This window comes from Amphibalanus amphitrite, unplaced genomic scaffold (genome assembly GCF_019059575.1).
Source record: "Amphibalanus amphitrite isolate SeventyFive unplaced genomic scaffold, NRLGWU_Aamphi_draft 000070F_arrow, whole genome shotgun sequence".
Taxonomy (NCBI): domain Eukaryota; kingdom Metazoa; phylum Arthropoda; class Thecostraca; order Balanomorpha; family Balanidae; genus Amphibalanus; species Amphibalanus amphitrite.
The window spans coordinates 319796-336955 of NW_024881566.1; the positions used below are offsets into that span (position 1 = coordinate 319796).

General features: G+C 48.9%; 1 protein-coding gene across 1 annotated transcript; it reads right to left on the reverse strand.

Annotated features, from left to right (window-relative positions):
* Positions 1-6633: 6633 nt before the first annotated feature.
* Positions 6634-16904, reverse strand: LOC122379059 (protein ERGIC-53-like). Its single transcript, XM_043360940.1, has 8 exons — positions 16654-16904; positions 13537-13691; positions 11973-12142; positions 11276-11647; positions 10753-11082; positions 10169-10283; positions 9600-9787; positions 6634-7377 (listed from the first exon to the last, which is right to left on the reverse strand). The coding sequence occupies exons 1-8, from the start codon at positions 16796-16798 to the stop codon at positions 7341-7343; spliced, it is 1512 nt and encodes a 503-aa protein (XP_043216875.1). The 5' UTR covers positions 16799-16904; the 3' UTR covers positions 6634-7340.
* Positions 16905-17160: the final 256 nt, after the last annotated feature.

The following is a 17160-nucleotide window of genomic DNA, read 5'->3' on the forward strand; positions in this document are numbered from 1 at the left end:
CAAAAGTTCAACTTTTTCACAAGACGGATGGCTATAAACCTATTCAACGTGTGACAACTCAGCCCGTATATCGTCGCCTACAGCCCAGCTTTCCCTAGTGACCGATAGAGGCGCTGCTATCGATGTCCGCCCGTGCCGCCTAACGCAGCCTCACGCGGAGATTAACCCACGAGCCGCTGGGGGCGGGGGGCATAAAGTTGCCCCCCTTTACGTTCTGTGGAATATCTCCGAAACTTGATGAGCTACGAACGTGAAACTTGGCATAGCTTCAAATGAATACCTAGGCAATATTTGAGGAAAGATTGGTTGTTGTAGCAGTTAGGATGACGTCACAGTGACGTCATAAAGTTTGGTCGTTTTCCGATATGGACCGTTTCTGATGTCGCTGAGCATGAAACTCAACTGTAAATGAACTAGTTAGACAGCACCTGCTGTCATCCTACGAGGGGCGTTCAAAAAGTTCTCGGTCCGACCATGAAGGAGCAGAGATACGACGTAGAGTTATTAGACCAAAAATGTTCATTTAGTCAAATAATCAGCGTTAAGACAAAAATATTTCGCGCAGCGCTTCGCGAGAGGCCACTGGGTCCCCATAGCCAAGTGGGTTTTGGACGCATCTGGCACGTCCAAGACGGCTGCTTTTGTCTCCTTGCTGTCAGCGAAGTTGCCACTGCTAAGCAATTTCCTTATGTTGGGGAAGAGGTTGCAACCTGAGGGTGCAAGGTACGGAGAAAAAAGTGGCTGTGACAACAACTCGAAGCCACAGCTTACTGCTTCGCTGATCGTCACCCTGCTCATGTGTGCTGGTGCGTGGTCCTGGATCAGGCGCACATTTTTAATTAGCTTCCCTAGTCTCTCCTTGATATCTGCTGCTCGCTACTGTTATCAAAGGGAGGTGTAGCATTCATCATTAACCCTATTCCTGGCGGGCTCCGCCGGGACAAGAAACTGGCGGGGGGGGGGGGCCGATTCGGCCCCCCCTGAGATCTCGAGAACGAAGCAAGATAGCGACAAGCGGTAAACGGCATCGGATACGCACGGCCAAGATCTACAATTTTTACTAAGGTCATTTTCAGGTCAGGTCAAAGATGACGTCACAGGGTTCGAAAAAGTCAAAATGGCGGCGCTAGATATGGAGAGAGTTTTTCTCGAATAACTTTCGAATTAGTCAAGATAGGAACAAACTAAGGGCATCATCGTGATCCTCTCGTCAATCCGCATCGAATGATATATATGTTGACCTCGAAAGGTCAAGGTCAAAGGTTGACCTCAGGTCACGTGACCTCGAGGTCATCATGTATATCATTCGATGCGTCTTGACGAGCTGAACACAATGAGACCATCCACGCGTCTGTATCTTGTTCCTGTACGGAGTTATTGGCCAAAAACCTTTGGTGACCTTTGATGACGTCACATGACCTCACTTCATTTCATTTCATTTATTCACAGTATCACCCACGGGAAAAGCCCATTTACGGGTAAAGTCACATAGGCATAGGCACACTGATCATACAAACACGTAATAAAGGTATACAATAAATGATACAAAACAGACCGCAATCTTGCGACACACGGCAACATCATTGGTCTGTGGGAAAGGCGCGGGAGGATAGCTGAGCAGCGTAAGACTTAGCTGTTTTCCTCACTGTGGCTAAGGAGTCCGTAAACAGGTCTAGCTGGTTGTTTTCACGCAGAAATTCATTTGCGAGCCTCGGCACCCTACAATAGAGCCCATTCTTGATGGTTTCGACTCTGGCGAACGGCACGGCGAGCAGATCACGGCGGCGAACTGATCGAGGCGGGACGGCGAGGCCAAAATGAGATCGCAGGGAACTGGAGTCAATTTTGTGCTTGAAAAGACGAGCTACATAAACCAAGTCATGTTGCACCCGTCGTGCTGCCAGAGAAGTGAAAGAATGTGCCGAAAGAAGATTTTCGTAAGAGAGAGAATCCGAGTTGGTGACAGAGTTAACTGTAAGCCAAATAAGGAATTTATGCTGGATTCGTTCTATGCGATCCGTATGTGTTCTCGCCGCTCCGCCCCACACAACACTGCAGTTCTCGAGAACCGAACGTACATTGGCGAAGTATGCTGAGGTGATAGCGCCAGTGTCATACCTAATTCTCGCTCCGGCTTGGAGTGACCGAATCAACAAGCCGAGTGCTCTGCCCAACACAGCTGCCCAACAGCAAAACAGACCTCAAGGTAGTGAAGGTTGATCGTAAGTCATGTATGGTATATGGGGCCATTCCGACCCGTTTTAGTGGTAAAAACAGGGAGTTGATTTTTCCCCCATTGACTTATAATGGGGAGGTCGCGAAATTGACCTGACCTTAGGTCACCGATATCAAAATTCCGAGATATACAAATTGCACATACTGGTACCCTAACTAAACCCTGAAGAGAAGAAACTGATCGGTCAAAAACTCTAGCTCTGGCGTGATTGCAAACTTTTCTGAGGTAGGGTCACCAAACCGCCTCTGGTGACCTGACCTGAGGTCAGATCAACTCAAAATTTTCAGACATGTTGCGTAGAAGCCTTTTAGGAAAAGTCAGAAAATTTGAGCTTCCTAGCTCAACGCGTTTGGGAGAAATAACCAAAAAACCTCAGGCGGGGGGGGCTCCTGAGGCCCCCCCCCCCCCGCCAGGAATAGGGTTAACTGTGCGCCCCTGTTTTAGAAAGTTGACGAGCAGAGCCCCGCCAGCATCCCAAAATGCAACCAATGTCACCTTGCCGTCTGACTTAAACACCTCACACACATTTGGTGGCCTTTACTTAGTGTGCTTCCACTTGTGCAACTCGGTCACGCCCTTAGGGTCAACGTGGGACCCCCACAATCCCTCCACGGTAACAAGTAGTTCAATGAACTCTTTTGGATCTTCGATATAGGGGCCAAAATTTTCGCGTTACGCCTCCTTTCGAGTTTGCCTTTCCTCTGGTCTGGAGTCAGCAAACGGGGGATGCATCTTGCAGAGCTCTTAAACATATTAATACGCTGTTGAAGAATGGCTTTGAGGAACCTGATAGACACCTCTGCTTCTGGTGCGTTGTTCCAGACCAGAACATTTGCCATTTTTCACAAAGAAGTGCTTACAAATGTTACAAAGAAGTGTATTTTTCATATTTTCTTGAGTCAATGCTGTTGATGGCTGGCCACTGCGGGGGTGATCATTAATGATCTGTTGACCAAAATTGAACAGAGATGCCCACTTTTTGACGCTACTGTAAGAAAGACAAACTTCAGCATGTGTTGGCACTAGCTTTTCGTGAATAACGTTTGGTGCATTTTTCTGCAATACATGAACCAAATCACTGTTCTATTCTGGGCGTTTCCCATTCTGACCGGGAATGGCAAACTATGTTACGATTAATTAGCAGCCTGAACCAATCACAGGTCAGATTGGTTAATGGCTACGTAAGTGGACATCCCAATAACACATCATTGAACACACCGCGCTGCAGGTCGAAATTCCAACTCCTCCATGGTTGGGCAGGGAACTTTTTGAACGCCCCTCGTAAACAATCTAAGTACACTTACATCTAGTTCCTGACCAATAATCGGCCCTTTATATTTGGTCCCATGTAGGTATCTGATATATCGTGAGGAAACTGAGAGTTGCAAATCTATAATTTGACTTATGACATCACTGTGACGTCATTTCAAGTGAGATCGACACCAAATTTAGACACAACCTCGGCTAGGTATTCAGGAAGATGTGTGATAAGTTTTGCTTCTCTAGCTCTTCGCGTTGCGACGATATCGTCGCAGAAGTAAAGGGGGGGGGGGCAACTATATGCCCCCCCAGCGGCCGGCGGGTGGCGCGGAGGCCCAGCGTGCACATTGCATACTTAAGTTGACACTTAAACCTACTCGTAGAATGATCAATCAAAGATAAATATGTACTGGATACGCTGTTCTCCAATTGAATGTAGCGTCACACCGTTTTCACTCACACAAAACAAGCTATCACTTTAGAGCTAATGGCCAAGAAGATGCTCTTGTTGTTATTCCTCGACGACAGTCGACATCCTTCTAATAAACCTATCGTTACCCACGCATTGGCGGCCGCAGGAGGGGCTAGGCACGTCTCAGCTTTAGATCGCATTTGACTGAGCATGGCACCTGCGTGAACCACGGAAGCACACCGACAGAAAATAAGTGAACACCCAGCCCTCTATTTTGTTGTTTGCTCTTCCCCTTCATTCCTAGCTGGGTTGAACATGCGGAGGCTACAGTCCAACAAACGTAGGTATTCCTGCTTTATCCGGCATACAAAATTGAAATTTCTGTCCCATGCAGAAGCAGGCCCTCGCAGGTCGAGGGTGATACTCTCGCCACTCTTCCAGCTGGCTTATTATGCCGCGAGTCAAACGACGGAATGCCTCGACTCGATGCCGGCGAGTTAATGAGAGACGGGCACATCACAATTTTATCGAAAGTACACAGTAAGTAGGTACACATGGCACAATAGTAAGGTATAGTTTGACAAATTGACTTCAACAGGACATATAACTTGCCTCTGAAACAATGCGACAACGCAAGTTGTATGAAACCATACGAGCGCGCTCGCTCCACACATGTGTTCTCTCCAGCCATTTGTAACAGTGTCAGCCCGTCTGGCGGCCCCCCCTCTCTCTCTCTCTCTCTCTCTCTCCCGACCCGGCGCCTCCACCACCCGAGGCCCGGGGCCGGCGTGCTCAGAGAAACTCCGGAAAGTCAGCAAGTCGAGCGCCCCCTCCCTTCCATCGAGGGGCTCCCCGGCGCGGCGGCACCCCGGTTCCGCTCCTACTTTCCTGATTGTCCGAGCACCCTCCTCGTCGTACCGTCCTTCCCCGCGCCGCCGCCGCAGATAATTAATTCATATGACGTATTATGATATGAATAAAACATGACTTTGCCGAGATGCGTGCGCGGCCCACGAGTGAGCCAGTCTTCCGGGGGTGTTGGTTGGCAGCCGAGTCGCAGGGACAAGCTTGCTGACTGCGTTAACGACCTCACGGGTCATTTGGCGAGCCACCGAGCTGGCAGCGACGGCGGCGTGAGGCGAGGGACGTGGTCCCACCAACCACGGCGCGGCGGCTCGGCGGTCTATTTAGGACGTGGTGTTGAAGCCCCGGGTCAAGTTATAAAATTCAATGAACCACACGCTTCTCTTTTGAGAAGTAAGTATGTGGGAGTTTGCCATTTGAAATGACAATCAACAGATAAAAGACACAAATGTGAAATGATTGATCGTTTTCAAAATCAAATTGCCACAGCTGATGATCGCATGCCAAATATTGCATCACAAACGACTAGCCAGTTATTGTTGTGCTTGTACGGGGTGATCATTGCCCAGCCAGTAATTTGGTTCGGCTTAAAGGGACCCTCCCACCTTCAAAAAAGTTAATGAATTGGCATGAAAGTGATGTCGCTCGGTTCAGAAAGAGCAAAAACGAATATGTACCAAATTTCATCGAAAAATATTCACCGGTTTTCAAGATATTAGACTTTTACTTTTGTTTACTTTTTGGGATCTCCGCTGTTCCTAGCGACTTTATTTGAAAGTGCGGCATTTGTTGCGCGCAAAGCGGCATATACCACCGCGTGCTACAAAACGTTTTAGTCAAACATTTAACGGACGTTCGAAAGCCTGATGACGTCATCAGATTCCCGTAATGGTTAAGAGATAGGGACCACGCTGGTCCCACCCTGCAAGTAAAGGGAAGAAATTTCTTGAACACCATAAAGCTGCGGGGGTTGCGACCAGGATAAATGGTGGTTTCTGAGCCTGGCCGCAAACTTGGCTATCTCAACTCAAAACTAATGTTAAGGTGGGAGGGTCCCTTTAAGTCCGCTTTGCCTCGGCAACTCCGACATGCCAGACTTTGGCCGGTGTAAACGGAACGCCGTCAGGGACGGGGTTTGGGTCGATGTGGCTCTATTCCGGTAAGCCAGCCTTTGTCGTAGCGTTCCCGAGTTGGTATGGCTTCGGACCGCCAAGTCTGGCTCAAGTCCGGCTCCCTGACATGGCTCAAGTCCGGCTCCCTATAACGGCCAGGTCCGGCTGCCTCGTAGCTGCTCTGGCTTACTGTGTCTGAAGTACGATTGGGGTACGGCACGGCTCATGCGGCGTAAGTCCGGCTGTGGTGCGGGCGAGATCCGGGATCGTGTGTCAGCTCCAGTAGAGGCCCAGACCTTGCCCGTACTTTAGCCGGAGAAAATGCCGGAGCTAGTCAGGGTAAAACCAGTTACGGCCCAGACCAAGTTTGCTAGCTGGTTGTCTGCCTTTAGGATCGACAGAGATGCAATTTGAGACCTTACGTAAGGCTTCTGCGGAACGTTTTCGCGACTCTGCGGTACGTTTTCATCAGCAAGCTGAAACAGTGCCGAATTGTCAATTCAATGATTCGGAATGAACATGCTTCCTAAATGTTAAATGATCTTGAAGTAGGCACCCAGCGATTTATTCGCTACCAATTTTCACAAGCCATTAAGCTCCCGTTCAGTTGAGTCACCATCCAGTTGATAAGCCGTAGCTCACGAACTGTGAAAAGGAAATAGTATGGAATCCTTTACAAGAATATGAATGAATGATTGTACTGTCACGGTAACGATATATTTGCTTTCTATGTTACCCTAAACGAATAATCGATATAGCACATTTATTGTCTGATATTCATTTCCATGCATTGTACAGTCTTGTTCCCAGTATAGTAGCTTGATTCAGTCATTACTCATTGCTGGAATCTAGGAAACCTTTATTAACGATAATAAACACATTTTCCAAAAAAGCAAACCTGAAGCTCAGTGGAAGCATTTGATTTCGTACATCCTCTGTCACCATTCTCCATAACGTTAAAATAAACCTCTGACAGCGGCGTGGCAGTTCACCGGCCGCTTACAACAAACCCCGACCAACACACGGCGACACGCGGACCCACAAGTAAAAAGTACCAAACCAAGCGTGCACAGTAAAACGGCCGGCCGACGGCGCCGACTGCCTCCATCGCCGCGGGGACACAGACCGGACCGGGGAGCGACCCAGACTGGCTGCAGCTGCTCCATCACTGGGCGGACCCGTGACAGTCCGGTCCAGACTGGTCCACACTCCCCGAACAGTCCGCGGTCCGGTCGGTGGTCCGCGGTCCCTCGCGGACCGTCGGCGGTCGACGCACACCCGTCGGATTGCTCAGAGAGGACGCCGGCTGCGGTGGCGCTCCTCAGGCGACCCTCCACTGATTCACACGCATCTCCTGATAGTCGATTGGGCCTCGCCCACGCATGGACACAACAGCAAGGGCGCTCGTACAAAAATAGTCGGTCGAGCCCGGCCAGCCGACGGACCGGCCGGCTCTCTAATAGAACTTCTTTGCGGCGGCTTGCTTGTTGTCTCTGAAAACAGGACGGGGAGTGAGTGACGCTAGACGAGTGCCGTTCGGCGGGCGGCAGGGGCTCGTCGTTTGGCAGATCCCGGCCAACGACGGGCCGGATACGCGACTCCCCAGGAAACGGGCAAATACGTCAGACGCAAATGGCTCCGCCGAGTGCACGTCAATTCGAAAAGATAAATGATAGACATTTGATTTAAACTCAGGATGTCCTATCTTCACAATGGTCGCGGGAATAGGCAAAGGAAAAGGAATTTCTTTATGAATTACGCAATACTTTGATAATGAAGGGCAATTGACAATGGCGCTTGCTTATAAACCGGTAGCACGATCAGCATCCGCCAATGACGTAGTGGAAAAGGAAAAACATTGGGATAATCTCTGAACGTCCAACGGTGCCCATCTGACACCGAAGACAAATGACAAAATGACCACATCGATCTGATATAATCTGGACGGAGAACAATTAAAATCCCATCTCAGTACCACAACTGACAACACCATTTATCTCTCCTTTAGATTGGTGTGGTGCTGCGCTAACTCTTATAAAAATGTCTATCTTATTCTCGTGAAAAAAACATCGCGTTATCTCTACAGGTAAAATGACTAACAAAGGGACGACTACAGTAAGGTGAACACTGAACATAGGAGATACCTCGATGCAAAACTTTTTCAAACGTTTGGCGATCTGCGTAGAACTATGTTACCCAAGTCTCAACGATAAATTCAGCCCAGAAAATCTACTGCTACAAGTTTTTCAAAGACACATTTTTTTCTAGACACCGTTGACCGTGGTTGCTTGGTTTAAACAAACCTCAGCGCACGGTTTATTTATGACGCCAGTAACCGTAACGCACCCCACACCAAACCAAACGCATCCCCTAATGAGTTGGCGGCCGAGTGCGCCCCCCCCCCCCCCGTTTACTCCGGGCGTGCTGTTTCCATTGTATCAGACGAGGGCCGCCCTCCGGTTCCCGGCCCGCTGACGCTTTAATCACAGGCGGCCAACTTTGAAAACTTTGCGAGATCTCGTCGGAACCAGTCGGGCCGAGGGGAGTGTTTTGTTGTTGGCGGCGAGCCGACGGCGCTCGACCGAACCGCAGACGAGCAGCTCACGCATCAGAGGAGCGGGTCCACAGACTGGGGAAACTGGTTGAAACACCGCATGGCACTGCGCATGCTCACAGATAGTCCAACAATTATGCTGCAATGAGGTTGAAGGAGGCTGTTTAATTTTAAAATCGTAACTTTAAAAGCCACATATAAGCTCACCCATATACACGATTAAAAAAAATCGTGAAGCCATTGCATTTGCTCTGATGTCTGTACTTACTTCAACCCCATATTCGCGTTACACCCAATTTGAACATATATTGAGCGTTGTTATTTGATACATTAGTGATCCTAGTGTGTAACTAGCTTGGTAACGCTAAAACTTTATTGTTCCAGTAATTAGCTTCTATTACAATTACTGATTACATTTTCCTTCGCAACATAACCTGTATCATCCCAGCCCACAATAAAATAAGAACCAATTTCCGATTCCATAGTTACCACGTAAGTAAACAGGAAAATGCGATTTTCGCAGAACTGAAGATAATGAAGTAAATTGATCGGTTGAGCTATCACAGAAATGGAGCTCTGACCGGCGAGATATGACGGGTTTTACGACCCTTCGATGTATTTCTGGCATTTTCATTAAATACATAAATCCTTAATCCTGTTTCAGCAGACTAACGACCAGTGATGAATCAATGTCATTTCACAATAACAAACACGATAACAGTACACATCGGTTTTGTAATCGTTTAGTCCTTGCTAACTAGGCTTTTCTGTCATATGACACGACGTTTAGCCCTCCCTGGGGAGCTTCTTTGAAACCAACAGACATATTTCAACGTTAACTGCTGTTTCATAGTTTACATTTGGGCCCAATCGTGCTCGTGGTCGGAATATGGACCGTCTGGACAGTCCGTTACGGAGGAAGCCCAGTATGCCGATCCAGACTCACCTATACGAGCCCAGTATGGATGGTTAGCACTCACTTATACTAGAGGAAGACCAGTACGACACGGGCTCACCTGTACCAGATGAAGCCCAGTATGGAGTGGCTAGAGTGCTCGGAAGGCCTATACGAGAGGAACTGAAGTAAGTAGTGTCTGACTCAAGACTTACCTATACGAGAGGAAGCCCTTAGCCCAGTGTAGTGTCTAACTCTGGACTCACCTATAGGAGAGGAAGCCCAGTATGATGACCATCTGGAGGGCGCACACGCCCAGGAACACGGCCAGTGTGAGACAGCCGCCCGTCTGCGGACACGACGGCACGCCCTGCGGCACGTTCTGCAGCCGCTGAGCAGTGATACTCATGTCGCGCTTCACCATGTTCAGACCGTCACGCAGCTCGTTCAGCAACTGGTGGGGAAGAGACGATGGGTCAGTTACAGCGAGACAGAGACGGCGAGATAGAGACGGCGAGACAGAGACGGCGAGACAGAGACGGCGAGACAGAGAAGGCGAGACAGAGAAGGCGAGACAGAGAAGGCGAGACAGAGAAGGCGAGACAGAGAATGCGAGACACAGCCAGCGAGACAGAGAAGGCGAGACAGAGAAGGCGAGACAGAGAATGCGAGACACAGCCAGCGAGACAGAGTCAGAGACAGACACGGCGGGACAGACATCAGCGATCAGTCACAGCGATACAGATATACAGGGTCAGTTACAGTAAGGCATGAGTAAGGGCGCATTTACCCATCCTAATCTCTTTGCAAGTCTCTGCATAATCGGCTCGCTCACCTTCTGCTGTTCGAACACGCCGCCGGCGCCGCCCGTCTGCTGCACAGAGCCCACCGGCCGCTGCTGGTGCTCCAGAATCGTGTGCGTCCGCTGGTTTATCTCACCGACGAATGACCTGCGGGGGCGCCACAGACGGTCGTTAGAAGGGCAGAGGGAGCCTCCAGTCACACATGAGGCCATCAGGGGAGACACCAGCGACACATAGGGTCGTTAGAAAGGCAGAGGGAGACACCGCCGAGGTTGTCAGATAAGCTGCAGTGGGAGCCTACGGTGGCACACAGAGATCGTCAGGGAACATGGGGCGAAACTGGCATAAGGGCGGCGGCAGCCGTGGCAGTCTGACGGTCACGGCTTCCACTGTAGAAGCCGATATGATGCAATGTCGATAGATGGATTGACTGTTGGCAAGTGACATCTGGACATTGTGTGGGTGTAAGTAAATGTCACACGCACCGAGACACGTCAGATAACTGAATGAATGAGCCCTTAACAGCCAAACCACCTTTCAGCAAACGGCTTCGCCACTGAACTGAGCACTACCATGGTCCCACGGATTCCCGCACCACCGGCCATCCGTCACTCACTTTATCTCTCTGGAGGCCTGCACGATCTCCCTCTGGTTGTTGAGCACGGCATCCACCTCGTGTCGTCGGATGGTGTCGGCCGGCGCCGGCAGGTGCGGCTGGCCCGGCGCGGGCGGCGGCGGCGCCTGACCGCCGGCCGACTGCTGGCTCAGCAGGCTCAGCGTGCGCTCCTGGCGGCCCACGATTTCGTCCATCTTGCGGTGCAGCTCGCGCACCGTCTCGTAGATCTGGCTCTGGCCGTCGAAGATCTGCCGCAGCTCGCGCGTCGCCTCCGAGTCGTATTCCTCATCTTCGTCGTCGTGTTTGGCGTCTGGGTGCTCGCGACGGTAGCTGGGGACAGCGGCGGGCAATGACGACAACGACCAACACACAGCGGAGCATGCAATACTGACCATCAAATATCACACACTGCTTGCTGAATTACTTCGTCACATACACATACATAAAGAACAATAACGTAATAGCAGCTATTACGGCAGTAAGCTATTATAGTAGCTAATATTAACATTGTGTCCCAACGTACTCAGCCTTGGCCTGTTCGGTCTTCTGCTGGTACTCCTCGAACTCCTTCTTGAGCCGCTGTCGCTCCTGCTCGCTGATCCGCTCGTCCTTGATGTCCTGCGGGCTGGTGGCCAGCGACGAGGTGAGGAACTTGATGACGTCGTGGTCATCGGCCAGGCCGCCGGTGGCCGCCGACAGGCCGAAGTAGCCGTTCTCGGGCAGCACGACGTTCTCGGCGCGGAAGCAGAGCTCGAAGTCCTTGTCGCTGTTGGTGATGCCGTTGTGCATCTCCAGCGTCAGCACGTTGTTGAGGTAGGTGACGCGCACACGCACCGGGTGCGGCTTGTTGCGGAAGTCGCGCAGACAGCCGCCCACGATCTGGCCCTGGCCGTCCCTGCGGAGGGGAACCGGTACGAGTTACATTTATGTCAATGTCAGCGGAGAAACGGCACGAAGCCGGGAGGGTCAGTGGATTAGTTAATGCACCGTATCGAGACGCACGTAGTCAGTGCAAGGTGGTTTAGAACTATCAACTATATCGTGTGGCACGCGGCAATGCACCAGACGAAGATCCACTTGTTCGCAGTCGCCAATTCGCAGTGCACTAAATGACTGATCCTTGACACAGAGACAGACGTGTGGTTAAACCCCGTGTTCTAGACACACAGCCGGCTCCAGGATCCCGCCCCCCCCCCCAGTCCCCGCCCGTCGTCACTCACTTCTCGTGGTCGTAGGTGATGGTGCCGTCGTTGACCATAGCCGACACGTACGGGTTGTTGCGCTTGTTGTCGTTGTCGAACGAGTCGAAGAACACGCCCAGACCGTGCCACTTGTCCCGGGAGCCGAACACAGGACCCTCCTCCATCCGTTCAGTGGTGTACCACATCGCCTGGACGCGACAAGGGTCAGGTCAGGTCAGGTCACGGGACCCTACTCCATCCGTCCAGTGGTGTACCACATCACCTGGACGCGGAACGGGTGAGGTCAGGGCAGGCCAGTACAGGAAATTCTCGATCGCCTAGACGCCGCACAGGTCAGGTCAGGTCACAAGACCTTCCTCAACCACACCCCATTGCCTGGTCCTGGACGCCGCACAGGTCCGGTCAGGTTAGCTCAGGATACGGACCATCCTCGATCGTACCACATCGCCTGGACGTCGCGTGGTACACAATCAATGGCCAAACGTCACCTCCTAGTTAATGATCCCGGAAGTTAAAATCACCATCACCGGTTAAAATGTGGGCTGACTCTTAAATAACAGATCACCACCAGTCAGCTCACAGTTACATAGCGTTGAACTCACGGCAAGGAGTCACGATGAACTACTCACGATCAGTGATCAGCGATGATTGATCAGTGAACATGAGTCACCATAGTCTAAAATCACGTTTACCGGCTATTTCGGGCTACTCACGGGTACGAGCACGGATCAGTCACAGGCCCCGGGAATGTATAACATTTTTTTTTCATTTCACTGACAGCAAAGAATGAGAAGGAGCATAACATTCATGATCGCGTGCTGCTTGCAGTTACCCACAGCAGCGTATTAGTCACACAGCCGATAAATCATTATGGTCGACTTGGGTTGACTGCACATGTGGTGACGATGGTTTTAGCGCACGGGGTGGTGACTGAGAGTCTGGGGAGCGAGCGTTCCTAAACGGTACGCGGTACTCGGGACTGGACGCGGGATGCCAGCGGTTTACCGCTAATAAACGCATGTGTAGTGTGTACATATGCACCGGTAAATAACTAGAGGTCTTTGCCTAGATGTATGACCAAGGCAATGCGTATTTAAACGGATTTTGTATCGACCGCGAGCCAGTTACCCGTTACAAACGTAAAATTTCGTTACTCTTGTAACCGTGGAACTTTTTAGGCCTTCCTTTAGCACAGAAGTGGCCAGGAAAACTTAAAACTCCGTTGGCCCAGGTCCGTGAGCTCCACTGTCCCTTGGCCCCTGCATGTGGACTCCCCAATACATTGGCCCCTTCCAGTGAGCTCACCAGTCCGATGGTCAGGGTCCGAGCTCTTACCAGACCGACGGCGCCTGTCCGTGAGCTCTGTCTATCAGCCCCTGCCCGTGACCTCCCCAAACCATCGGCCCTTGTCCGAGAGCTCATCAGTCCGTCGACCCCTGTCATTGACCACACTACTTCACCAGTCCATCAGTCCTTGTCTGTGACCTCATCAGTCCGTCAGCCCTGGTTCATTACCTCACCAGTCCGTCAGCCCTTGCTCGTGATCTCCCCCGAACCATCGGCCCCCTGTCCGTGAACTCACCAGTCCGTCGGCGCCGATGCGGCCCCTGCCGGTGATACGGAACCACATCTCGACCTCCCACCACTTGAAGGTGACCTGGTTCTTGTTCCAGATCATACCCTTCTGACTCTTGAGGGACGGGGTGACACGCACATTGTCCGGGCTGGCGATGGTGTCTGAAATAGGGGAATGGAAAGGTGAGGCCCACGAAACACACAACCTTTTCAGTCTTTACTAATCCAATTATGAGGCTGCCTTTGCAACTCAGCTGGTATTGTTGTGTGCAGCTGATCAGAAAAGGCAGGAACACATGCAGTTTTCACTATGGAAGCTCCTCTATCCTTGGAACAACTGCTAACACCTGATAATGTTAAAAGCAGTGACAACTGAAACTAGTGATCAATTTGACACAGTGGCCAACAACCTCAAAATAATGACCATGAATAATCAGGAAAATATATTACTCATAAATTTGTCTAAAAGCTCTCTTAACAATCAACAAATCTAAAACATGGACAGTAGGTATGGTTCAAAATCATCTGACACAAGCACAGTTCTGAATCACTTCTCAAATAAATCTTAAATGACATTGCTCTTGAAGTCTCAGTGACCACCACTGACAGTGACTGTAACAGGAGACGGCCTCAGGAAGCAGATATATCAGAAGGTGAGTGGTGAAGTATGCATGCTGTGAAATCCCACATCACAAACATTTGCACATAAGTGCTCCCAAGCATTGATATGATAATGATGAGATGAAAAAAATACATATCAGTAGGCGGAACTATGGTCATGAGTACCCAAATATAGGAACGTTCCCATTTTTGGGAACGGAGTTCCCAAATATGGGAACGGGCGTTCCCATTTATGAGAACGGAAGGCAATTTTTCGGCCGTTCTCTCACTAAAACTCAAAAGTGCATCACGTCTCAAAAAAGTGCACGCTGATTTAAGTATCTACTAAATCTCCATAAAGTTATCTTTAATCTGACCGTGGAACAAGGAAATTGACCGTGGAATGATATTTTTAATGATTTTTTGAAAATGACTGAATGGTGGAAATATGGGTTATACGACATTTAGCATGCAATTTTAAGGAAAATGAAGCATTTTTTAGTTTGAGGTAAAGTATAATAATTTTCGCCTGGTTATGAACTTTCATACTATCGACACCAGATGCTGACAAATGCAAGCGAAGACGCGGACGGTCCCGAGGTAATATTGTTGACTTTTGTGTCGGGGCGGACGACCGCGTGGAACGTGAGTGAATTTACCGAGCTACTGTTGTAAACTCAGTTTAAGCGGTTGAAAATTATCCAGCTGTATTTTATCATCCCGGAAAGACATATTTTATTTGGATGCTAGCTGTTTAGAGTTGTTTTATAAGGAGCGTCATGAGCGTGGTTTTTGTCTTCCGTGTTTCTAAGCGTGATCGTTTTGGGGGAATTTCTCTTATATAGCTCGCTCTGTGTGGCTTATTTATAATTTTTATGCTGATTTCGATAATTCCTCGTGCCCATCCTACCAGGCCTTTTGCCACTTACACTCATCAAGAAAGGAAAAAAACTAGATTTTCATTGGGACTAGGTGTTTTGAGGGTGTAACATATTCAGCGTTCCCATTTTTGGATACTTCCTTGTACTCGTCAACTATCGGTGATAAACAGACAGGTGCTTGACATGTCTCCACCCTCAGCGCGGACGGTGGATATAGGTATGGAAGACCTTGTTGAACATCGCTGAGCGTTGTGAATTACGTAATCCTGCAGAGGGGGCGTGCCCGCTGCGAGATCGACGGGAATAAAAGCGCAGAAGACCGGGCGAAACATGCGACGGTCTTGCCGGAAAGGTCATCTGATGATTGTTGCGTTAACAATAATTTGCGGCGTTGGACGTGATGCTTGTTAATGAAAAGAGCCCCTGAAAGGCGTCGGTGAAATCGTTCCCAATTTTGGGTACGCCGTTCCCATAATAAGGAACGCTTGCAGCGCCAGTGTACGAGAGCGTTCCCAAATTTGGGCTCGCGGCCCGGATGATGGACTGCTTTAGAAATAGGGGAACGATTTGAAACTACGATGGGCCTTACAATATCAAACTCTTTCCCAACAATATTGAGACAAATATCAGGCGGTTCACGATCGTTTTATATTTTTTGGACGTCATTTAACGGTTCTTTTTCTTGTTTTAAATAATGCCTACATGGCGTTCCCATATTTGGGTTTATCGTTCCCAAACATGGGAACGGAAATGCGTTCCCGAAAATGGGTACGCTTGACCATAGTTCCGCCTACTGATATGAGGAAAGTTGCTCTTAGGAACTGATCATAGGGTCATATGGTATGGGTCATAGATAAGGTATACACTTTGCACACTTACACAAGTAATCCAGGTATTTTATAAAGGTGGAATGAATCTTGAGCCTACACATAAAAATTCCAAAATAATAGTGATGGCCAGGACGTGTGTCCATACGATTAAATTCAATTCCAGACAGCCATATTTAGAAACTGGATTAACTTTGGGCAGAAATAGGTATGCAATGAATCATGCACAGCACAACAATTTTGATGAGATCATAACATTCTGGAAAACCTAGCTAAACATAAATGAGGCAAGGTAAGATTGCAGAGTAATGGGATAGGAAAATTACTGCATTTATCAGCCCTACAGGTAGCATGTGAAGCAAACATGCAGGAGTCAGGACTTAATGGGATGATGCCATGCAAAATGGAGCAACAGAAGAACGTGCCCCGTGGGGTAAATAGTTAAGGTGTATTTGAAGCATACTCTAATTCATAGATCAAGATGTTGTAAGCTTTTTTGGACATCACCGGACATATTTCCAGCATTGTTGATGCTGCCTGAGTTCATGTGGATTTTTAATAGGAAATGGTCAGGTCTTGGTCCTTGAATCTTTCACTTATTTCTCGCTAATCTCAATTAAAAATGATGTATTAGGTTCGGAAACCAATGACAGCAGTACAACCAAGTAGGGAAAATTGAAGAAATGATGTGTAGTCATAACACAACATGATAATCTGGGAATAGCACAGTCGACAACAAAAAATGATAGATGGTTAAACACAACAGTCAAAATCATCATAATTGTCAACTCATATAATTGACCTACTTCAACTTACTTCCTTTATGTTCCCAAAACGGAACAGTTCCATCTTTTTGAGCAAGATATGGCGGTTTAAATCCATATTTGTATTCAAATCGCTTGTAAACTCCTTGTGCCTGAACGGAAAATACTGTACAAATTACAATTGAAATGAAAAACATATTGAACCGCACAATATTCAGCACGCTGAGAGATCGAGGGCGAAAGAAGAGATCCAATCCGGCCAATCCGGCATGATGTGGAACTGACGCGTTTTCCCATTGGTGGAGAGAGATGCAGTTGTCATAGCTACCAAGACAGCTAAAACGCTGCAAAAATCTCAACAATATTTTTGTTGAAAAATAAATCTGTTATGGAAGAAATAGGAACAAACCGAGATGAAGCTTCTCAAAAAAGGGAAAGTGAGAGTCAATGTAGGCATGTTAGTGCATTGAACAGTCGAAAAAAGCCAAAAAGGCAAGAAAATATCGCACCGGGTCCGGAAAGTGATTGAATGAAAAGTTTTCTGATTTTATTGCATTAC

Coding starts and splice junctions, on each gene's coding strand:
- LOC122379059 (XM_043360940.1), bottom strand. CDS start 16,798: ATGTTTTTCATTTCAATTGTAATTTGTACAGTATTTTCCGTTCAGGCA. Junction 13,692..16,653: donor GTTTTGGGAACATAAAGGAA/GTAAGTTGAAGT, acceptor CCCCTATTTCAG/ACACCATCGCCAGCCCGGAC. Junction 7,378..9,599: donor CTGGGCTTCCTCTCCTATAG/GTGAGTCCAGAG, acceptor TCCTGTTTTCAG/AGACAACAAGCAAGCCGCCG.